Here is a 25,958-nt window from a genome sequence, read left to right as displayed (position 1 = left end):
ACACTGGGAGATGAATTCACCTTACAGCAGGACAATAACCTAAAACACAACGGAAAATCTACACAGGAATTGCTTACTAAGAAGACACTGAATGTTCCTGAGTCGCCGAGTTAGAGATGTTGCTTAAATCTACTTGCAAATCTATCGCAAGACCTGAAAATGGTTTTCTAGCAATGATCAACAACTAATTTGACAGAGCTCAAAGAATTTTGAAAAGAATAACGGGCAAATCAAATCAAATCCAATTTTATTTGTCACACACGCCGAATACAACACGTGTAGGTAGACCTTACAGCTTCCAAGCCCTTAACCAACAATGCAGTAAAACATTTAAAATAACAGTAAAAGAGCAGCAGTAAAATAACAATAGCGAGGCTATAATTGTCTGATTAGGATAGAGAACACTTTAACATTTCCGAAACTGTCAAAAATATTGTCTGTGAGTATAACAGAACTGATATTGCAGGCGAAAACCTGAGGAAAATCCAATCCGGAACAGGCTTCTATTTTGAAAGATCCATGTTCCATAGCCTGCCTTTGCTCCATTTAAAGGAATATCAACCAGATTCCTTTTCATATGGCTTCCCCATAGTGTGAACAGTCTTTAGACATAGTTTCAGGCTTGTATTTTGAAAAATTAGCGAGAAAGATCACATCGCGTCATTGTATGGCTGGGTGCCAGCAGCGTTTTGCATGCGCAACAGCTTGGAGCAGCCATTTTCACTCTCTCTCCTATTGAAGAAGCTACAGTCCCGGTTGATATATTATCGATTATATATTGTAAAAACAACCTAAGGATTGATTATAAAAAACGTTTGACATGTTTCTACGAACATTACGGATACTATTTGGAATTTTCGTCTGCGATGTCGTGACCGCTCGAGCCTGTGGATTTCTGAACATAACGCGCCAACCAAATGGAGGTATTTTGGATATAAAAATAATCTTTATGGAACAAAAGGAACATTTATTGTGTAACTGGGAGTCTCGTGAGTGCAAACATCCGAAGATCATCAAAGGTAAGCAATTTAATTTATTGCTTTTCTGACTTTCGTGACCAATCTACTTGGCTGCTAGCTGTTTGTAATATTTTTGTCTACTGAGAGAGATGTCCTTACATAAACGCTTGGTATGCTTTCGCCGAAAAGCTTTATTGAAATCTGACACGCCAGGTGGATTAACAACAAGCTAAGCTGTGTTTTGCTATATTGCACTTGTGAATTCATGAAAACTAAATATTTTGAGTAATTTAATTTGAATTTGGCGCTTTGCAATTCAGCGGTGGTTGACGAAAATGATCCCGCTAACGGGATGGGTGCATCCAGAAGTTAAAGTGGCAGCTCTACCCTTTAGCTCAGTGCGGATGTTGCCTGTAATCCATGGCTTCTGTTTGGGGTATGTGTGTACAGTCACTGTGGGGATGACGTCATCAATGCACTTATTGATGAAGCCAGTGACTATGTGAGGTACTCCTCAATGCCATTGGATGAATCCCGGAACATATACCAGTCTCTGAGGGCAAAACAGTCCTGTAGTTTAGCATCTGCTTCATCTGACCACTTTTTTATTGACCGAGTCACCGGTGCTTCCTGCTTTAGTTTTGCTTGCTAATGTTGCATAATCTAGGTGTGATAAGCTCTTAGAGACTTACCCAGAAAAATTCACAGCTGTAATCGCTGTCAAAGGTGATTCTAAAAAGTATTGACTCCAGGGTGTGAATACATATGTAAATTAGATACTTCTGTATATCATTTTCAATACATTTGCAAAGATTACATAATGAGGTATTGTGTGTAGATGGGGAGAGAAAAATATATATTTAATTCATTTTGAATTCAGGCTGTAACACAGTAAACTGTGGAATAAGTCAAGGGGTATGAATACTTTCTGAAGGCACTGTAACATTGGACCAGAGTTTCCGTTAGCCCGGTAATTGCCAGCTTTTGGCCGATAAAATGTATTAAAAGCAGCTAAATAAAATTGCCCAGGGCTGCACATCATACAGTATATCCGGATTTCAACGCTTCAGCATCATTCTCTCACTCCTTGCCCACTGCCTAACATGCACCCTGCTGAGGAGAGAGTGAGAGAGGAGCCTTGGGCCACTGTTTGTGAAGATGGAGGCCTTTTTCATCATAGTAAAACGAAAGTTAAAGAGTATGCCCATAGTAAAACGCCTACAAGGGGAATGTCCTCCACATAAACAAGTTTCAATATTGTAGTGGACAAAGATGTGAAAAATGTTGGCACGGCCAACTGCCGTGCAACTCGCTATTCAGGTAGGATGCAATTTTGAAAAAAATAAATAGTAATAATATTTATAATAATTTATTTTTTCATTGTTATTACAGTATACCATTGTTATTATTGTTGGTGCATTTAGTGCTCAAATCTCTGACAGCTGAACCGTGAGGTGGACAATTATTATTTTAGGAAAGTAAAAACGTATAAAACAATAGGCTACAGTGTGTAATTCTACACATCAAAACACAAGGAAGAGTGGTTTTGTAATGTGTTTGGTTATAGGGCTGTTTTTAAGGACTAGTAAATGTGTCTCATTTAGACAATATCCCTTGTTTATTGATGCCGATGGCTGCGTGGGTGGACGACCTCATGGGTTACACACCCAACGCATATTTTTTAGTGCAGGGTACTGGGCGGGGGGCGGCTATTGGGGACTATTTAACGATGGTCTGCTCCAATAGAAGAGGGGGATAGTGCCAACTTCCTGAAGAAGGGCCCCCTGTCAAATGTAATGACAGTAAATAACTGAGTTATGGAAAAACCTGACAGGTATTCAAATGGAAAATGATATGTCTGCTTGGGTCCAGTGAGCCCTAAACGATGAAATTAAAGAATGCAAAAACTGTACTCTGAAGCAGATAGCCTGCTGTAAAATAGTACACTTACGCTATTCTGTACTGACATTTTATTCAGCAAGGGAATCTAGCCTAATTCATTTCCAAGTTAAAAACATATCACAAGACTGATAAGCAGGGTCTGAGTTCAAACACAACACCTTCTCCTCCACAGCTTGATAGCTACCGCGGTAAATTGCCTACGATGATTGCTAAGTGTATGCTTGAAGAGTGACGCAATTTGCCTGACTCCAGACATTGTTTGTTGGGATTGAAGTGAGGAAAAGAAGGAAGGGAATTTTCATGCAGAGAAAGAGAGAGACAGAGAGGGAGAGAGACAGAGAGAGAGAGAGAGAGAGAGAGAGAGAGAGAGAGAGAGAGACAGAGAGACAGAGAGAGAGAGAGAGAGAGAGAGACAGAGAGAGAGAGACAGAGAGAGAGAGAGACAGAGAGAGAGACAGAGAGAGAGACAGAGAGAGAGAGAGAGAGAGAGAGAGAGAGAGAGAGAGAGAGAGAGAGATCCCTACCGATGCTAGGTGCTTTTTCATTGAGGGCCCCTGCTGGGACCCACCTGGGCAAGAAGCTTAGAAATACACCAGAGTCAGACTAAGCTTTCAGACTCCACACAACGCTGAGGGTTTTAACATGGGGCTAGGGTATGCGAGCGTGTGTGGAAGCGAGACAGTTAGAGCATGATAAAGCCAGGTTTACAGACGGACAAGGTGACTTAAAGCTCAGAGAGAGAAAATATCATTCAAAAGTAGGACTCTTTTTGTGTTTGAAGGAAATAAAAGTACATACATGGGGGAATATTCAAGCTGGGATACTCCCTTTAGTTCTCCAAGTTCTTCTGAAACATAAATGGGAAGAGCTCCAAAGGGGGTGGAAGGATGCAGGCGCCTTTCAAGCTCCTAATACATAATGTTACAGCAGTTTCGGATGGGAACCAGAATACACACTGGGCTCTGGAGAGCTTGCTGTCACATTCCATGGACTGTATGCACCAGAAGAGTACAAGTATGGTGTCCCTGTGAGTACATTGGGCTCTCTTCATCTTGTCGTCCCATTTAATGGATTCATATATCTCTAAACACAAGAGTACAACATGGTATGGTGTCCCAGTGCAGACATACCTTGCTTGCGGACGTCCTCCACGGCGAGAATGAGCTCCTCCTTGAGATCGTGGCTGTTCTTGGCGATCTGCTCGCCCTTCTCCAGGAAGTTCTGAGTGGCCTGCTCCACGGACAGGGCCAGCACGTGGGCCTTCTTGGAGCGCCCCTTTTTCTTACTGCTGGGCCCTTTGTTGCTGGTGTTCACCAGGGTGGTCACCTGACGGACGGAGAGGGAGAGGTTAGGACGGGTACTGATGCTGTTATGTAGGACGAACAAAACTTGGTTCTTTATAAAAAAATGGCTACAACTTGGTTCTTTGTTATCAGCTACAACTCTGACCTCCTCACGTTCGTGAGCTGGCATAACCACACATTTTATCCAAGGTACGTACGGTGGCTCCCGTAGCCCACGGTAAGTCAAAAGGAACAAAACAACAGATGCCCGAAAGGGTCGAGGGACTGAAAATGGTATGGATAACTAATGCTTGTGTTAACGTTACACAGCGCTCTTGTACAGCAGCTGCTAGTTCATTGACCTGTGGGATAAGCTGCTGATTGATCCACCAATTGAAAAGCACGACACGTCTTACACAGTAATCTAAGCAGACCATATAAAGGAGGAGGACACATCGAAGGCTCTCCTGGAGCAAGAAACGTTGAAAGACGTCTCGTACAGTTTGAATGCATTTCATCGCCTTTCCATCCAGCTAAAACACGTCGTCATGAGCATTTCAGGAGGCACGCCGTCACAAGGCATTGACAAAGTGTGCTAGAGTGTGCCCGGAAAGGTGACATGCCTTCAAAAAAACGGAGACTCCTGTGTCTTTGAGCAGCATGACAATTAAATGATGTTCCCCTTGTTCCCTGCTACAGTGTGTAGGGGACATTTAAGGATGCACACAAATAATCCCAGCATGTTAGAAGGGTGATAAAACAGCCCAATTGTGTGAGCGATAAAAAGTCATATCGTTAAGTAATAAAATGAGTCCCAAATGTCACCCCGTCGTCCCTATACGACTGGAACGCACTGCACAAATCACTGAAGCTGGAGACTCATATCTCCCTCGCTAGCTTTAAGCACCAGCTGTCAGAGCAGCTCAGGGATCACTGCACCTGTACATAGCTCATCTGTAAATAGCCCATCTATCTGCCTACCTCATCCCCATAGGGTTATTTATTTTATTTGTTTAGCTCCTTTGCACCCCAGTATCTCTACTTGCACACTCATCTTCTGCACATCTATCACTCCAGTGTTTAATAGCTATATTGTAATTATTTCGTCACCATGGCCTATTTATTGCCTTTACCTCCCTTATCCTACCTCATTTGCACACATTGTATATAGACTTGTTCTATTGTATTATTGACTGTATGTTTGTTTATCCCATGTGTAACTCTGTGTTGTTGTTTTTGTTGCACTGCTTTGCTTTATCTTGGCCAGGTCGCAGTTGTAAATGAGAACTTTTTCTCAACTAGCCTACCTGGTTAAATAAAGGTGAAATATATATATATATATATATATATATGTATATATATATATATATATATATATATGTATATATATATATATATATATATATATATATATATATATATATATATATATATATATGTATATATATATATATATATATATATATATATATATATATATATATATATATATATATATATATATATATATATATATATATATATATATATGTATATATATATATATATATATATACAGTGCCTTGCGAAAGTATTCGGCCCCCTTGAACTTTGCGACCTTTTGCCACATTTCAGGCTTCAAACATAAAGATATAAAACTGTATTTTTTGGTGAAGAATCAACAACAAGTGGGACACAATCATGAAGTGGAACGACATTTATTGGATATTTCAAACTTTTTGAACAAATCAAAAACTGAAAAATTGGGCGTGCAAAATTATTCAGCCCCTTTACTTTCAGTGCAGCAAACTCTCTCCAGAAGTTCAGTGAGGATCTCTGAATGATCCAATGTTGACCTAAATGACTAATGATGATAAATACAATCCACCTGTGTGTAATCAAGTCTCTGTATAACTGCACCTGCACTGTGATAGTCTCAGAGGTCCGTCAAAAGCGCAGAGAGCATCATGAAGAACAAGGAACACACCAGGCAGGTCCGAGATACTGTTGTGAAGAAGTTTAAAGCCGGATTTGGATACAAAAAGATTTCCCAAGCTTTAAACATCCCAAGGAGCACTGTGCTAGCACTGTGATAATATTGAAATGGAAGGAGTATCAGACCCCTGCAAATCTACCAAGACCTGGCCATCCCTCGAAACTTTCAGCTCATACAAGGAGAAGACTGATCAGAGATGCAGCCAAGAGGCCCATGATCACTCTGGATGAACTGCAGAGATCTACAGCTGAGGTGGGAGACTCTGTCCATAGGACAACAATCAGTCGTATATTGCACAAATCTGGCCTTTATGGAAGACTGGCAAGAAGAAAGCCTTTTCTTAAAGATATCCATAAAAAGTGTAATTTAAAGTTTACCACAAGCCACCTGGGAGACACACCAAACATGCGGAAGAAGGTGCTCTGGTCAGATGAAACCAAAATTGAACTTTTTGGCAACAATGCAAAACGTTATGTTTGGCGTAAAAGCAACACAGCTCATCACCCTGAACACACCATGCCCACTGTCAAACATGGTGGTGGCAGCATCATTGTTTGGGCCTGCTTTTCTTCAGCAGGGACAGGGAAGATGGTTAAAATTGATGGGAAGATGGATGGAGCCAAATACATGACCATTCTGGAAGAAAACCTGAAGTCTGCTAAAGACCTGAGACTGGGACGGAGATTTGTCTTCCAACAAGACAATGATCCAAAACATAAAGCAAAATCTACAATGGAATGGTTCAAAAATAAACATATCCAGGTGTTAGAATGGCCAAGTCAAAGTCCAGACCTGAATCCAATCGAGAATCTGTGGAAAGAACTGAAAACTGCTGTTCACAAATCCTCTCCATCCAACCTCACTGAGCTCGAGCTGTTTTGCAAGGAGGAATGGGAAAACATTTCAGTCTCTCGATGTGCAAAACTGATAGAGACATACCCCAAGCGACAGCTGTAATCGCAGCAAAAGGTGGTGCTACAAAGTATTAACTTAAGGGGGCTGAATAATTTTGCACGCCCAATTTTTCAGTTTTTGATTTGTTAAAAAAGTTTGAAATATCCAATAAATGTCGTTCCACTTCATGATTGTGTCCCACTTGTTGTTGATTCTTCACAAAAAATTACAGTTTTATATCTTTATGTTTGAAGCCTGAAATGTGGAAAAAGGTCGCAAAGTTCAAGGGGGCCGAATACTTTCGCAAGGCACTGTATATATATATTTTAAATATCTAGTGCTCTACTTTGACCTGTTTGGTAAAAACGAAAAACTTATTGGACAGATTCAGGCAGTACCTCTCTGTTCTTGTGAAACTGTGTAGCCAATTAGAAACACCAAACTTGGTTGTAATGGTTCCCCAACATCATTGGATGTTGGTTCTCAAACTGCTACTCTACCAGTAAAGCCTGTTCGGAGTGAGACACAGAGTATTCAACTGAAAAGGCATCCTGAAGCACTAAACGTGCCCAGCTGAAGCACTAGAGGGTGAGGAAGTGAGCCATTTCCTAGTAAATGTGCTGCCGTCTGGGGCCTGCTTTGCCAAAACCTGCTTGCGGTTAAATCGAGGAGCAGGACTGCAAATCAAATTGGACCCTCAGGTTTGGCTCCAGGCAAGCATGAGGAGCACGTACAAGCGTTCATTCGAGTCAACGCTACCACAAGTCCACTGAGAGGGGTTGTGGGGGTGTTTCTAGCTTCCGGGTTCTGCCTTTTTGGTTTCGGTAATGGAGCCACGTCGCACAATTACCGCGCCGAAATGGAGGCGAAATGAGCTGAGCTTCCCAGACAGGGCGAGAGACAAGCTAACAGCCATCCAAGGAAACAGCTGTTGGGTCTCCCTACGCGTCAGCTAGCTCCTCATTCGCTCTGAGAGTGTAGTGGGGCTCGCTGTGGTTAAGCTGGGCCTGGCTTTGCCTCAGGACAACACTGCATATCATTTTCAGCTGCCAAATATTAGGAGTAAATTGAAACACAAAAAAAATGCTAAGAGACATGCTTTCAGGTTGGATTCATGCACCGCAAACAAATTAGGGAAACTAGGTCTCGAAACAGCCCGCATTTCAGCAATGAAGCCGCTGCTTTCAGTCTGTCATTGAAATGCTGAAGTTAGAGTCCTACAGGCCAAGTTAACCTTTTACCAGTTTGATAGGATGGAACTGGAGAAATTAAACAACACTTACATGTATGGTGTGGATGCAAGAACTGACCGTCCATGAGATCAAAATGATCCCAGAATGCCCCTTTGCCCCTGAAGTTAGAAGCCTACAGGCCAGTTCACTTTTTACCCGTTTGAAGACAAAGTCTGGCAGACAAAGTAACAAGCAGGAATTATCAGCCTCTTAATAAGTCCTAAAGTGAGCCATTTACTCGAAGACAATTTTAAAAAAATTATTAGAGTAATTTTACTCTAAAAGTAATTTAGACAGTATTTGACGAGCATGAGGCTACATTTAAAATCAGCCAGCGCGGCGCAGAGGAAAGCCAACCCGAGCAAACCCCGGGACTCCGAAGAGAGCCTCAGCCGACATGATTCATTATTGGCTCCCTGCAAATGATTCATTAAGCTCCATTAAAGGAGTCTGGGTAAATCCGTTGCCTGTTGAGAAATGGAGTCAAAGCAGAACACAAATGGCCCTTGTGGGGGCGGCCTCGGTCTCTCTCTCTGCCAGTGTTATTGAGGCAGGAAGTATTCAGAATGGAGTCCAGTCGGGGTAGAAGGGAGGTACAGATATAGGGAACAGGCAAGACTCTACCGTCATTCATATTTTAGAGGTGTCTGTCACTTCCTGTCAACTGGGTGGGGACACAAGCACGCAGGGGGCGCACGCACGTGCACACACACACACACACACATACACATACTTATACACACACTACTGATCATTGCATCCTATGTGGACTTTATTGTGTTTCCTATGTGTATCATCATCATTCAGCTTTATTCATCAAGGTGAGTAACTGAAAGCAAACTCTCATGTCATCTGTACTGAATGATCTGATTGCTTCTTGATCCCGTCATGGTACTTTCATTAGGCCTATTGTTATGTCCTGCTCTGTTTGTGAATACAATACAAACTGACAGCCAGATGGAGTTGGTTCATTATGTAGTAAGCAACATATTTCTGTTTCAAGACATGCTGCTTAGAATTGAATATTTTATTGCTACTTACAGTATGTTTTTTTTATTTTATTTTTACAAATCGCTAGGATCCGTATCTCAATACTTAGGTCACTTTTTCAAAACTCGTCCCACAGTGAGCATCATTTTTCATTGCTTTGGCACAAAATGCTTTCAAATTGCTACATCTTTCAAATTTCATGAATTCTTTTCTCACTCAGACGCAACCACCACCAAAACTCTATGTACCCTACAGGCCAATTTGCACATGTTTACATGCTCTTTTTTCAGAACTGTTAAACTTAAGTTCAAAACCTAACATAACACAAAATTGAATAAGACAGCAATTGTCTACATTTCTACAGTAATACAGCATTGAAATACATTACAAATCTAAAAAATGAAATACTATCAAAACAATTAGACAGCTGATTCCCATTGTAGCTGAAACACCTACCCAGGTCAAAATCAAATCAAATCAAATCAAATTGTATTTGTCACATACACATGGTTAGCAGATGTTAATGTGAGTGTAGCGAAATGCTTGTGCTTCTAGTTCCGGCAATGCAGTAATAACCAACAAGTAATCTAGCTAACAATTCCAAAACTACTACCTTATAGACACAAGTGTAAGGGGATAAAGAATATGTACATAAAGATAGATGAATGAGTGATGGTACAGAGCGGCATAGGCAAGATACAGTAGATGGTATTGAGTGCAGTATATACATATGAGATGAGTATGTAAACAAAGTGGCATAGTTAAAGTGGCTAGTGATACATGTATTACATAAGGATGCAGTAGATGATATAGAGTACAGTATATACGTATACATATGAGATGAATAATGTAGGGTATGTAAACATTATATTAGGTAGCATAGTTTAAAGTGACTAGTGATATATTTTACATCATTTCCCATCAATTCCCATTATTAAAGTGGCTGGAGTTGAGTCAGTGTGTTGGCAGCAGCCACTCAATGTTAGTGGTGGCTGTTTAACAGTCTGATGGCCTTGAGATACAAGCTGTTTTTCAGTCTCTCGGTCCCAGCTTTGATGCACCTGTACTGACCTCGCCTTCTGGACGATAGCGGGGTGAACAGGCAGTGGCTCGGGTGGTTGTTGTCCTTGATGATCTTTATGGCCTTCCTGTGACATCGGGTGGTGTAGGTGTCCTGGAGGGCAGGTAGTTTGACCCCCGGTGATGCGTTGTGCAGACCTCACTAGTCCAGTACCCAGTTGCACAGGGCGGGGTCGAGACCCAGGGTCTCGAGCTTGGTGACGAGCTTGGAGGGCACTATGGTGTTAAATGCCGAGCTGTAGTCGATGAACAGCATTCTCACATAGGTATTCCTCTTGTCCAGATGGGTTAGGGCAGTGTGCAGTGTGGTTGAGATTGCATCGTCTGTGGACCTATTTGGGCGGTAAGCAAATTGGAGTGGGTCTAGGGTGTCAGGTAGGGTGGAGGTGATATGGTCCTTGACTAGTCTCTCAAAGCACTTCATGATGACGGAAGTGAGTGCTACGGGGCGGTAGTCGTTTAGCTCAGTTACCTTATTGGGAACAGGAACAATGGTGGCCCTCTTGAAGCATGTGGGAACAACAGACTGGGATAGGGATTGATTGAATATGTCCGTAAACACACCAGCCAGCTGGTCTGCGCTTGCTCTGAGGGCGCGGCTGGGGATGCCGTCTGGGCCTGCAGCCTTGCGAGGGTTGACACGTTTAAATGTTTTCCTCACGTCGGCTGCAGTGAAGGAGAGTCCGCATGTTTTAGTTGCGGGCCGTGTCAGTGGCACTGTATTGTCCTCAAAGCGGGCAAAAAAGTTATTTAGTCTGCCTGGGAGCAAGACATCCTGGTCCGTGACGGTGCTGGTTTTCTTTTTGTAATCCGTGATTGACTGTAGACCCTGCCACATACCTCTTGTGCCTGAGCCGTTGAATTGAGATTCTACTTTGTCTCTATACTGACGCTTAGCTTGTTTGATTGCCTTGCGGAGGGAATAGTTACACTGTTTGTATTCGGTCATGTTTCCAGTCACCTTGCCCTGATTAAAAGCAGTGGTTCGCGCTTTCAGTTTCACGCGAATGCTGCCATCAATCCACGGTTTCTGGTTTGGGAATGTTTTAATTGTTGCTATGGGAACGACATCTTCAACGCACGTTCTAATGAACTCGCACACCGAATCAGCATATTCGTCAATGTTGTCGTCTGACGCAATACGGAACATATCCCAGTCCACGTGATGGAAGCAGTCTTGGAGTGTGTGTGGAATCAGATTGGTCGGACCAGCGTTGAACAGCGCGCGAGCTTCTTGTTTTAGTTGCTGTCTGTAGGCAGGGATCAACAAAATGGAGTCATGGTGAGCTTTTCCGAAAGGAGGGCGGGGCAGGGCCCTATATGCGTCGCGGAAGTTGGAATAGCAATGATCCAAGGTTTTTCCAGCCCTGGTTGCGCAATCGATATGCTGATACAATTTAGGGATTCTTGTTTTCAGATTAGCCTTGTTAAAATCCCCGGCTACAATGAATGCAGCCTCCGGATAAATGGATTCCAGTTTGCAAAGAGTCAAATAAAGTTTGTTCAGGGCCATCGATGTATCTGCTTCGGGGGGAATATATATGGCTGTGATTATAATTGAAGAGAATTCCCTTGGTAGATAATGCGGTCTACATTTGATTGTGAGGAATTCTAAATCAGGTGAACAGAAGGACTTGAGTTCCTGTATGTTGTTTTGGCCACACCACGTCACGTTAACCATAAAGCATACGCCCCCGCCCCTCTTCTTACCAGAAAGATGTTTGTTTCTGTCGGCGCGATGCGTGGAGAAACCAGCTGGCTGCACCGTCTCCGATAGCGTCTCTCCAGTGAGGCATGTTTCCGTGAAGCAAAGAACGTTACAGTCTCTGATGTCCCTCTGGAATGCTACCCTTGCTCGGATTTCATCAACCTTGTTGTCAAGAGACTGGACATTGGCGAGGAGAATGCTAGGGAGTGGTGCACGATGTGCCCGTCTCCGGAGTCTGACCAGAAGACCGCTTCGTTTTCCCCTTTTTCAAAGTCGCTTTTTGGGGTCGCCGGCTGGGATCCATTCCGTTGTCCTGAGTGAAAGGCAGAACACAGGATCCGCTTCGCGAAAGTCATATTCTTGGTCGTACTGATGGTGAGTTGACGCTGCTCTTATGTTCAGTAGTTCTTCTCGACTGTATGTAATGAAACCTAAGATGACCTCGGGTACCAATGTAAGAAATAACACGTAAAATAAACAAAAAACTGCATAGTTTCCTAGGAACGCGAAGCGAGGCGGCCATCTCTGTCGGCGCCGGAAGTATATAGTCTTTCAATTGCATTACCGTCTATACAAACGGGGACATCTTAGGAATAATGATGTACTGTGATGTAAACATCGACCCAGCCGGAGAGAGAGAAGCGGCTGACAGAGGATAGAAGAGTGGCTGGGAGAGGGAGAGGAGTACGTACGCGTGGTGGAAGAAGACTGAGATGAAGATCAAGAGCTGTAGTCTCAGGTGAGATTAGGGCCACTATAATTGATCGTGTAATAAATCATGAGCTATCGATGAGAGAGGCTGGTCTGAGAGTGCAGCCAAATCTACAACAGTGGCATCTATTGTGAGACATTTTTGGCAAAACAATAGGATGTGGGTAGGATAGGATGTGGTAGGATGTGCATTCTGCAAGGGCATCTGACTGAACCGCACATTACAGAAGAAAATTGAGCAAAGCCTCCGAAACCCACTTGTGTGTAATCGTTTTTGTATTTCTGCTTAGGACCCAACGGTTACATCCCACAGGCGGGAGAGGTACGATTTTCACTGCTGTGCAGGACACTGCAATCGTTAAATGATCAACAGAAACAATGGCCTAAACTCACAGAGATTCGGGACAGAGTGGTTTGCAGCCTATCCCAGGATGGTGTCACTTTTCCTCCCACCTTACTCTCCATTCCTCAACCCCATAGAGGAATTGTTTTCCTCATGGAGGTGGAAGGTTTATGACCACCATCCACATGATCAAAAATGTCCCTCCTGGACGTAATGAATGCTGGATGCCTGGACATATCTGCAGGAGATTGCCAGGGGTGGACCAGGCGAAAATATTATTTCCTAGGTGTATTGCCCAAGATGACATAAGATGTGATGTGGATGAGAACCTGTGGCCAGATGCAGAAGACAGGGTTGACTAGCGTTGCTACTGTATCTGCATTGGTAGATGGTGTATATACAAATGATTGTATTTTGGAATCCCTCAATGCCAAAAAATGGCATAAAACATATTGAAGCATATTGAATCATGTCTGATTCATTCCTGTAACATATACTGCAGTGAATTCTAAACAGTAGAGAGGTGTCATTCTTGTTTTGTAAAGACATTTTACAAACAGAAAACATTGTGTAGTGCGACCGTTTTTTAGGTCATTGTTTTAAGATTGACAAAGTGTGCTTGTTGGATGACAACCTTTGCTAGTGTTATGGAAGAAAGAGTTGATTTGAGACATGTATGAAGTGTTTTGGTAGTTTTAGTGCGTTTCGGATGTGAAATGAACTGCCGTGCCAAGCTGAAAGTTGGTTAGGAGAACTGTGTGAAGAGTTTTGAAAAAGTGACTTAAGTATGGAGAAATGTGTCCTAGCAATTGTAAAAAACTGTAAATGTATCGTAGAGCACTGGGGAGATGTCTCAGATGACAGCAGGAGCAGTTCTACCCTGTCATTACAGACAACGGCACACACACACACTCACAAGTACACACACACACTCTCACAAAGTCGCGCGCATGCACACACGCACGCACACACACACACACACACACACACACACACACACACACACACACACACACACACACACACACACACACACACACACACACACACACACACACACACCTAACAGAATGACTCAGTGTGTGACTGAAGTAGTACCCTGCCATTGTCTGTGGGGAACACGTTGCAGTGTAAATGATGAAAGGAACACAGTGAACTCCGGAGGGGGTACCGAACCAAAAAACCTAACATCAGTCAAGAACCTAATGCACACACACACACACACACACACACACACACACAGAATTTACAATAACATCAATCACACACACACACATAACCTGTATAGTCAGCCCCGGCGAGGCTCACTTAGCAAGAGAATGGCGAGCGTCAACAAGACAAATACACAGTGAAGGTTTGTGAGGGAAGCTACAGTATTTTAAGAGAGCGAGTAGCATCTTTATCTAAAAGTACAGATGTAGGATCTTATTTTGACCTGTATTGTCGCAGCAATATAATTCTGCAGCAACAGGACTTGACCGTTTAGTCCATAAATGTTGCTTGATCGGTGGTTAGGCTATTAGCTGGTCAAAACGAGGGCGACATGAATCGTGGAACACTGTTAAGAGTTCTTTCACTCGCTAACGTGCATTGGTCAAAACTGAAGTCACATTGTCAAAACTCTCCACAGTCAGCGAAACAGAAGTGTATGTGGACCAAACTGTGAATCGTTATTTCATTGATTTCACACAAAATACATACAATATATTTGCAGCACGTTTCCAAAACTGTTAAAAACACATTCAAAACAGAATGATGGCAAATGTCGTGCATTTCTACAGTAACCGTATTGAAACATAGAAAATCTCAGCAGAATATTTAATCATTCCAAACACAGCTGATTGCAATTTCAGCTGAAAGCCTACCCAAGTGTCCTGTTTCCAGTATCGTTGCCAAACAGACAAAAGAGAACGGCTTCGGAATGATTTAGTTTGGAAACATGGATCAAGGAAGGCAGGTTGGTGGGGAAAGAAGAGTGGCAGGGAGAGGGAGACAGGTTGGTGGGGAAAGAAGAGTGGCAGGGAGAGGGAGACAGGTTGGTGGGGAAAGAAGAGTGGCAGGGAGAGGGAGACAGGTTGGTGGGGAAAGAAGAGTGGCAGGGAGAGGGAGACAGGTTGGTGGGGAAAGCAGAGTGGCAGGGAGAGGGAGACAGGTTGGTGGGGATAGAAGAGTGGCAGGGAGAGGGAGACAGGTTGGTGGGGAAAGAAGAGTGGCAGGGGGAGGGAGACAGGTTGGTGGGGAAAGAAGAGTGGCAGGGAGAGGGAGACAGGTTGGTGGGGAAAGACGAGTGCAGGGAGAGGGAGACAGGTTGGTGGGGATAGAAGAGTGGCAGGGAGAGGGAGACAGGTTGGTGGGGAAAGAAGAGTGGCAGGGAGAGGGAGACAGGTTGGTGGGGAAAGCAGAGTGGCAGGGAGAGGGAGACAGGTTGGTGGGGAAAGCAGAGTGGCAGGGAGAGGGAGACAGGTTGGTGGGGATAGAAGAGTGGCAGGGAGAGGGAGACAGGTTGGTGGGGAAAGAAGAGTGGCAGGGGGAGGGAGACAGGTTGGTGGGGAAAGAAGAGTGGCAGGGAGAGGGAGACAGGTTGGTGGGGAAAGACGAGTGCAGGGAGAGGGAGACAGGTTGGTGGGGATAGAAGAGTGGCAGGGAGAGGGAGACAGGTTGGTGGGGAAAGAAGAGTGGCAGGGAGAGGGAGACAGGTTGGTGGGGAAAGAAGAGTGGCAGGGAGAGGGAGACAGGTTGGTGGGGAAAGAAGAGTGGCAGGGAGAGGGAGACAGGTTGGTGGGGAAAGAAGAGTGTCAGGGAGAGGGAGACAGGTTGGTGGGGAAAGAAGAGTGGCAGGGAGAGGGAGACAGGTTGGTGGGGAAAGAAGAGTGGCAGGGAGAGGGAGACAGGTTGGTGGCGAAAGAAGAGTGGCAGCGGGAAATTGTCATTGTTGACATGGTCATTGTCCTTAGCGGATTCCGACTTCCATTGTTGACATGGTCATTGTCCTTAGCGGATTCCGACTTCCATTGTTGACATGGTCATTGTCCTTAGCGGATTCCGACTTCCGTTGTTGACATTGTCATTGTCCTTAGCGGATTCCGACTTCCATTGTTGACATGGTCATTGGCAACAACGCAATAAAACTGCGGGAAGTTCGGGACAGAGTGCTGGCAGACAATATCACGTTTGGGAATGTGACTATGGTCAGCACAACGACAATGGCCAGAGTCCCAGAGAAACATCAAATAAGGAGGAAGCAGTTGTACCCTTTGGGAGAAACGGTGAACGTGTGAAAGAACTCCGGTATCAATATGTCCAGGTAAGATGTCTGTTCAATAACCAAACAGGCTACATACACAGCTAGGGATAATGTAAAGTACTGTAAAACCAGGCAAACTGCACACACATTCATCTTTGTGGATGAAGCTGAATTCAACCTGGCAAAAACACGCCGCAGGGGAAGAAATGTGATTGGACAGAACGCAACCGTGGATGTCCCAGGCCAGAGAGGAGCTAACATCACCATGTCTGCAGCACTTTCCAATGATGGTTTGCTGCTACACAAACCACTCATTGGCCCATAAAATACAAAGGCTAATTTATTTTCCGGATGACCTGCATAATCGACTTGTGCCAGCGGAGGAGAGAGGGGCAATAAACTCCCCTACCATTGTTGTTGTGTGGGATAATGTGGCATTCCACCACTCTGCTGCAGTCACAGACTGGTTTGCTGCACATCCCAGGATGTCAGTACTATTCCTGCCTCCATTACTCCCCCTTCCTACACCCAATAGAGGAGTTTTTCTCTGCGTGGAGGTGGAATGTTTATGACCTTACTGGATGCCATGAATGCGGGATGTGGAGACGCTTCTCCTGAAGACTTCCAGGGTTGAATTAGACATTCCACAAGATACTTTCCAAGATGCATCGCTAGAGAAGACATCAGATGTGATGTTGATGAGAGCCTGTAGCCAAATGCACCAGAGGGAGAACTAGAATCCTCACAGTACTGTACAATATCAGTGTTATATTATACATGTTGATGAGAACTAGAACCCTCACAGTACTGTACAATATGAGTGTTATATTATACATGTTGATGAGAACTAGAATCCTCACAGTACTGTACAATATGAGTGTTATATTATACATGTTGATGAGAACTAGAACCCTCACAGTACTGTACAGTATGAGTGTTATACTATACATGTTGATGAGAACTAGAACCCTCACAGTACTGTACAGTATGAGTGATTATACTATACATGTTGATGACAACTAGAACCCTCACAGTACTGTACAGTATGAGTGTTATACTATACATGTTGATGAGAACTAGAACCCTCACAGTACTGTACAATATCAGTGTTATATTATACATGTTGATGAGAACTAGAACCCTCACAGTACTGTACAATATGAGTGTTATATTATACATGTTGATGAGAACTAGAATCCTCACAGTACTGTACAATATGAGTGTTATATTATACATGTTGATGAGAACTAGAACCCTCACAGTACTGTACAGTATGAGTGTTATACTATACATGTTGATGAGAACTAGAACCCTCACAGTACTGTACAGTATGAGTGATTATACTATACATGTTGATGACAACTAGAACCCTCACAGTACTGTACAGTATGAGTGATTATACTATACATGTTGATGAGAACTAGAACCCTCACAGTACTGTACAGTATGAGTGATTATACTATACATGTTGATGAGAACTAGAACCCTCACAGTACTGTACAGTATGAGTGTTATACTATACATGTTGATGAGAACTAGAACCCTCACAGTACTGTACAGTATGAGTGTTATACTATACATGTTGATGAGAACTAGAACCCTCACAGTACTGTACAGTATGAGTGATTATACTATACATGTTGATGAGAACTAGAACCCTCACAGTACTGTACAGTATGAGTGTTATACTATACATGTTGATGAGAACTAGAACCCTCACAGTACTGTACAGTATGAGTGTTATACTATACATGTTGATGAGAACTAGAACCCTCACAGTACTGTACAGTATGAGTGATTATACTATACATGTTGATGAGAACTAGAACCCTCACAGTACTGTACAGTATGAGTGTTATACTATACATGTTGATGAGAACTAGAACCCTCACAGTACTGTACAGTATGAGTGATTATACTATACATGTTGATGAGAACTAGAACCCTCACAGTACTGTACAGTATGAGTGTTATACTATACATGTTGATGAGAACTAGAACCCTCACAGTACTGTACAGTATGAGTGATTATACTATAGACATGTTGATGAGAACTAGAACCCTCACAGTACTGTACAGTATGAGTGATTATACTATAGACATGTTGATGAGAACTAGAACCCTCACAGTACTGTACAGTATGAGTGTTATACTATACATGTTGATGAGAACTAGAACCCTCACAGTACTGTACAGTATGAGTGATTATACTATACATGTTGATGAGAACTAGAACCCTCACAGTACTGTACAGTATGAGTGTTATACTATACATGTTGTTGATGTTTTTATTGATGTAATTATTATTGCAGCCCTGGAACTTTTGATTTTTCGTAAGTAAATTACTATATGCAAAAATATAGAAAAATAAAGGCTTTTGAAGCAAATTGCTGCATTTCTGATTTATTCTTGTTACATATACTTGAGTACAGTCAATAAAGTGAAAAGGTGCTATTCTTATTCTATCATGAAATACTGATTCATCACACAAATCATTCAAGCTTAAAAAAGAGAAAAGTTCATCTCTTACGTAATGCTCCCTGTTAAGTGTTTTTTTTTAGGTCGGTGTGTTCTGAGTGACAAAGTACGCTTTCTGAGTGAAAGCTGTTGCCAGTGTTATGGTCCAACGAGCTTGTTTTGAGACATGAAGTGTTTTGGTGGTTTGGGTGAGTTTTTGGAGGTGAGATGAACTGTTTGGCCAAGATGTGTGTTGGTAATGAAGACTGGGTGACGGGTTTTGAAAAAGTGGCTTCAGTATTGACCGACGCTCGTTAGCGATTGAAGAAAACTGCAATATAACCGTGTTTTAGTGACTCGCGCAGAACCATTCATCAGGAACAAACAATTCGTCAAATTCAGATCCGACATCTGTGTGTTCCGTGCAGGGTCAGTCAGTGACTACTTATCCACTCTATAAGGGGCCCCTCAAAGAAAAGAAGAAGACAGATAGTGGTGAAGTAACGCCTCTTCCTGTCACTGATCATCGTCATCTATATGAGTTTTGAAACAATATGAAGGTAAATGGTGCCGTTTGCTGGAGACGTCTAACTGCCACCTTCTACATTTCTGAGGGAATGTGTGTGTGTGCGTGCGTGTGTGTGTGTGTGTGTGTGTGTGTGTATGTGTGCCTGCGTGTATGCGGGCGGGTGTGTGTGGTGTATGCGTGTGCATACATGCCTGCTGGTGGGTGGGTGAATGTGTGCATGCATTTGTGTGTGTACCAGTAGAGACTCCTCAGAGGAGGACGGGGAGGACCATCCTCCTCAGTGAATTTCATAAAAATAAAAATGGTAAAACATTGAAAAAGTTATCCTTTTTAGATACAACTATTCTAAATATATTCACGTCACCAAATAATTGATTAAAACACACTGTTTTGCAATGAAGGTCGACAGTAGCCTCACCAGCACTCTGTAGGGTAGCACCATGGTGTAGCCGAGAGGACTATACTTCTATATTGTGGCTATACATATTTTTTTATATATCACTCCACGCAATGGTAATGAATAAAAGAACGCATAATGAAGGGCAAACAAATAAGTCCAACCCCAGCCAAATCACCTCCTTGTGCTCCCTTGATGAGGCAGCAAGAATCTTTGTTTAACCCTGAGATATAGACGAGGTGATACAACAAATCCTGATCTCTGTCCCTGAAGGCTTCCTTTCGCCCCCTGAAGAAACACGTTCATGCAACGAAAGAGGAGGGAAAAAATTGGAAGGGTGCATCAAAAGGTGAAGAAATTCAATAGATACAGAAAAAAAGGAAAAGCCTGACCACAAAGCTGCGCATCTGCAGTTTTATTGAACCTTTATTCAACTAGGCAAGTCAGTTAAGAACAAATTCTTGTTTTCAATGACGGCCTAGGAACAGCCTCGTTCAGGGGCAGAATGACAGATATACATTGCATTTCAAACCGCAATCTAATAAAATCAGGGTGTGTCAAATTAGGCTAAATACAGTATAAGCCCCACTAATAATTACATTATTTTATTGAAATAGTTTATCCTGTTTTTTTTTGCAATAATCACTGATCTGGCTTTGACGTCTGTCTATGAAAATGCCCTTTTTGTTACAAATTTAATCAGAACCGTGCATAATACACATTCACTAAAAATGACCAACTTCAAGCATTTTGAAGAACAATCTGGCCTTAAATGGCCATGTACTCTTATAATCTACACCCGGCAGAGCCAGAAGAGGACTGGCCAACCCTGGTTCCTCTCTAGGTTTCTTTCTAGGTTCCTTCCTTTTCTCGGGAGTTTTTCCTAACCATCCTGCTTCTAGGCTGGGTTTCTGTATAGCAGATGTAAAAAAGGGCTTTGTAAATACATTTGGTTAATTGATTCTTATAGCAGGTATTATAGAAAATTAACACAGGTCTCATAAATAATCTCACAAGGCCACGTGCTAGTGAGTAACCAGCTAATCTTTACATTTCAAGTTTAGCCATGGATCTATTTGCTAGCTTTACGAGTTCCATTGTTATGAACTCACCCTCCTGTGCATCCCCAACTGCTAACAGCATGCTAGCCTGTCCACTTTGCTCAGAAGTTGAAATCAAGTGACCTACCTTACTTCTCAGAATGAGACTGAGACATAAAAAAGGGTATCGGTAGACAGATAATTTCTCTATTACAGTAAAATAATGTCTCAATGTGTTTCGGTGTCCATACGACCGTTTCTGTTGGATCAAACCACAAATGCAAATAGCGATTTGAAACCGCTTGTCAGAGAGGAAGAGGTAATCTCTCAACTTTGTTGGTGTGAGTGGCAGGAGGGTTGGTGTGTGTGTGTAAACAGAGAGGAAGAGGCAAAGAGAGAGGTTTCACTCGCCATAATCTTTCCAAAATAAGCCCAATGTGTGTCTAAGGGCTTATTTTGGACCTTAGCTTGTCGCCTGACTTCCCGCCTTTGAGACGATGACTCCCATTGTTAGGGCGGAGTCATGAGTATCTCGTCATTACATTCAGATCCACGGTGTAAATGGGGAGGTGCACACAGCATAGAAGGAGCGAAGGAGACAAGGACAAAAAGACAACATGGGAACAAGCGGATTTGATTATTGCGATACAGGCATTTGGAATACCACGCAAAAACATTTGAATTAATCGAATGAATTCGATACATCGCCCAGCCCTAATTTCCACTAAAAAACTATCTGAGGAAAGAGAGTGAGAGAGCGAGAGAGAAAGTGAGAGAGAGGAAGAGAGAGTTAGAGAGCGAGAGTGAATGAGTGAGTGACAGAGAGAGAGAGAGAGAGAGAGAAATAGAGGGAGAAAGTGATAGGAAGAGAGAGACAGAGAGCGAGTGAGAGACAGAGAGAGTGTGTGAGAGAGAGGGAGAGAGTGATAGGGAGAGAGGAAGAATCCTCTACCTTATTTATATTTGACAGTGGAGAAGAGAAATTATATCCCAGCTGTGCAATCATTATCCTGTTTAATCAGCTTCTTGATATGCCAAACCTGTCAGGCGGATGGATTATTTTTTACAAAGGAGAAATACTCACAAACAGGGTTGTAAAGAAATGTGGGCACAACATTTGAGAGAAATAAGCTTCTTGTGAGTATGGAAGATTACTGGGATTTTTTTATTTCATGAAACATGGGACCAACACTTTACATGTTTGGTTTTTATTTTTGTTCAGTGTATATATATTCTAATCTGTGGTATCATTGCAAAACACACATGGAAGCACATGCACCCACCCACACACACACTTTTGAGCATTCAGTCCTATATATTTACATATTATAAAATCAAGATGTGGGAAGCGTGAAAAGCACCTGTTTCATCTACTTTGGCTGACTGGGAAAAAAAGAAAAGAAACCAAAGTTTGAAGGCAAGTAAGAAACTCTGACCAAAAAAAAACGATGTTTCTGGAAGTATATTACCTAGCGTGTGTGTTCTGCCGGCTGTCCACGACGGCACATTTTTACCATCCGCCAGACGGCGACGTCATTTAGACTGTCAACATAATGCGTCAAACGGTGCCGTTTTACACTGACGAGACAAGACGTGGAAATCGGATTTAACAAACAGTCCCGCAGGAACAAACATTCTCTAAAGCTGAGGGACATTTAATTTCACACCCCTTAAACAATGCAGCCTTTTCCAGCGGCCTCAGAGGCTTCCAGGCTTACTCAGTGTCACTTCAGACTTAGTCTGCGACTCACTCAACTGGGACCCTATTCCCTATATAGTACATTACCTTTGGACAGGGACCACGGGGCTGTAAGGTCTGCGCCCCGATCGGCACCGGTCAAAAGTAGTGCACTATATAGGGAATGGGGTGCCATTTGGAATACATTTGTAATTTTTCTGCTGCTTGTGTCCTGAACTGCGGAGAAATAACTTCTGTAATTTCACTGGGATGAACTAATATTTTGGAAAGGGTCAGTGACACAGCCTGCGCAACAGTATGACAAATAGCTGTGGTAACAAACTGCTAAACCTCTCAACCCAGATATTTGCCAACGGAGGAGTTTAACTTGAACTGCCTGATGGTCTAAGGAAGCGTCCCAAATTCACATATATAGTGCACACACACATGCACACACACACACGCACGCACGCACACACGCACACACACACACACACACACACACACAAACAGAAGGACATATGAGCAGACTTGGAGCCACAACAGGAGTAGAGGTCAGCATGACATCATTCGAGTCAATTGGAGGTGTACCTGTGGATCTATTTCAAGGCCTACCTTCAAACGCAGTGCCCCTTTGCTTGACATCATGGGAAAATCAAAAGAAATCAGCCAAGACCTCCACAAGTTGTTGTAGACCTCCACAAGTCTGCTTCATCCTTGGGAGCAATTTCCAAACGCCTGAAGGTTCCACGTTCATCTGTACAAACAATAGTACGCAAGTGTAAACACCATGGGACTACGCAGCCGTCATACCACTCAGGAAATCAATCCCAGAACAACCACAAAGGACATGATAAAGATGCTGGAGGAAACAGGTACAGAAGTATCTACAGTGCCTTGCGAAAGTATTCGGCCCCCTTGAACTTTGCGACCTTTTGCCACATTTCAGGCTTCAAACATAAAGATATAAAACTGTATTTTTTTTGTGAAGAATCAACAACAAGTGGGACACAATCATGAAGTGGAACGACATTTATTGGATATTTCAAACCTTTTTAACAAATCAAAAACTGAAAAATTGGGCGTGCAAAATTATTCAGCCCCCTTAAGTTAATACTTTGTAGCGCCACCTTTTGCTGTGATTACAGCTGTAAGTCGCTTGGGGTATGTCTCTATCAGTTTTGCACATCGAGAGACTGACATTTTTTCCCATTCCTCCTTGCAAAACAGCTCGAACTCAGTGAGGTTGGATGGAGAGCATTTGTGAACAGCAGTTTTCAGTTCTTTCCACAGATTCTCGATTGGATTCAGGTTTGGACTTTGACTTGGCCATTCTAACACCTGGATATGTTTATTTTTGAACCATTCCATTGTAGATTTTGCTTTATGTTTTGGATCATTGTCTTGTTGGAAGACAAATCTCCTTCCCAGTCTCAGGTCTTATGCAGACTCCATCAGGTTTTCTTCCAGAATGGTCCTGTATTTGGCTCCATCCATCTTCCCATCAATTTTAACCATATTCCATGTCCCTGCTGAAGAAAAGCAGGCCCAAACAATGATGCTGCCACCACCATGTTTGACAGTGGGCATGGTGTGTTCAGGGTGATGAGCTGTGTTGCTTTTACGCCAAACATAACGTTTTGCATTGTTGCCAAAAAGTTCAATTTTGGTTTCATCTGACCAGAGCACCTTCTTCCACATGTTTGGTGTGTCTCCCAGGTGGCTTGTGGCAAACTTTAAACGACACTTTTTATGGATATCTTTAAGAAATGGCTTTCTTCTTGCCACTCTTCCATAAAGGCCAGATTTGTGCAATATACGACTGATTGTTGTCCTATGGACAGAGTCTCCCACCTCAGCTGTAGATCTCTGCAGTTCATCCAGAGTGATCATGGGCCTCTTGGCTGCATCTCTGATCAGTCTTCTCCTTGTATGAGCTGAAAGTTTAGAGGGACGGCCAGGTCTTGGTAGATTTGCAGTGGTCTGATACTCCTTCCATTTCAATATTATCGCTTGCACAGTGCTCCTTGGGATGTTTAAAGCTTGGGAAATCTTTTTGTATCCAAATCCGGCTTTAAACTTCTTCACAACAGTATCTCGGACCTGCCTGGTGTGTTCCTTGTTCTTCATGATGCTCTCTGCGCTTTTAACGGACCTCTGAGACTATCACAGTGCAGGTGCATTTATACGGAGACTTGATTACACACAGGTGGATTGTATTTATCATCATTAGTCATTTAGGTCAACATTGGATCATTCAGAGATCCTCACTGAACTTCTGGAGAGAGTTTGCTGCACTGAAAGTAAAGGGGCTGAATAATTTTGCACGCCCAATTCTTCAGTTTTTGATTTGTTAAAAAAGTTTGAAATATCCGATAAATGTCGTTCCACTTCATGATTGTGTCCCACTTGTTGTTGATTCTTCACAAAAAAATACAGTTTTATATCTTTATGTTTGAAGCCTGAAATGTGGCAAAAGGTCGCAAACTTCAAGGGGGCCGAATACTTTTGCAAGGCACTGTATATCCACAGTAAAACAAGTCCTATATCAACATACCCTGAAAGGCTTAGCAAGGAGGAAGCCACTGCTCCAAAACTGCCATAAAAAAGCCAGAGTACGGTTTGCACATGGGGACAAAGATCGTACTTTTTGAAAAAATGTCCTCTGGTCTGATGAAACAAAAAAATAACTGTTTGGCCATACTGACCATTGTTGTGTTTGGAGGAAAAAACGGGGAGGCTTGCAAGCCGAAGAACACCATCCCAACCGTGAAGCACGGGGTTGGCAGTAGCACTTCGCAAAATAGATGGCATCATGAGGGATGAAAATTATGTGGATATATTGAAGCAACATCTCAAGACATCAGTCAGGAAGTTAAAGCTTGGTTGCAAATGGGTCTTCCAAATGCACAATGACCCCAAGCATACTTCCAAAGTTGTGGCAAAATGGCTTAAGGACAACAAAGTCAAGGTATTGGAGTGGCCATCACAAAGCCCTGACCTCAATCCCATAGAACATTTGTGGGCAGAACTGAAAAAGCATGTGCGAGCAAGGAGGCCTACAAACCTGACTCAGTTACACCAGCTCTGCCAGGGGGAATGGGCCGAAATTCACCCACCTTTTGTGGGAAGCTTGTGGAAGGCTATCTGAAACATTTGACCCAAGTTAAACAATTTAAAGGCAATGCTACCAAATACTAATTGAGTGTAGGTAAACTTCTGACCCACTGGGAATGCGATGAAAGAAATAAAAGCTGAAATAAATCATTCTCTCACCTATCATTCTGACATTTCACATTCTTAAAATAAAGTGGTGATCCTAACTGACCTAAAACAAGGAATTTTTACTAGGATTAAATGTCAGGAATTGTGAAAAACTGAGTTTAAATGTATTTGGTTAAGGTGTACGTAAACTTCCGACTTCAACTGTACCTAACCATAAACATTAATGCCTTTCTTAAAATCAATACACAAAAGTATATTTTTTTAAACCTGCAAATTTGGTTAAAAGAAATTCATGTTACCAGGCAATATTA

General features: G+C 42.7%; 1 protein-coding gene across 2 annotated transcripts in view; it reads right to left on the bottom strand.

The window, feature by feature from the left end:
* LOC110497517 (catenin alpha-2) overlaps positions 1–25,958 on the bottom strand; it is a 663,050-nt gene that overhangs the window by 536,818 nt on the left and 100,274 nt on the right. For both annotated transcript variants that reach the window (XM_036954442.1, XM_036954443.1), the window contains exon 3: positions 3,992–4,187. In XM_036954442.1, coding sequence (XP_036810337.1) covers positions 3,992–4,187 — 196 coding nt within the window. The remainder of the gene's footprint in view (positions 1–3,991; positions 4,188–25,958) is intronic.

Source organism: Oncorhynchus mykiss, chromosome 19 (assembly GCF_013265735.2).
Source record: "Oncorhynchus mykiss isolate Arlee chromosome 19, USDA_OmykA_1.1, whole genome shotgun sequence".
Classification (NCBI taxonomy): domain Eukaryota; kingdom Metazoa; phylum Chordata; class Actinopteri; order Salmoniformes; family Salmonidae; genus Oncorhynchus; species Oncorhynchus mykiss.
Note: the sequence above shows the minus strand (reverse complement) of the source record. Positions and strands in the feature narration are given on the sequence as shown.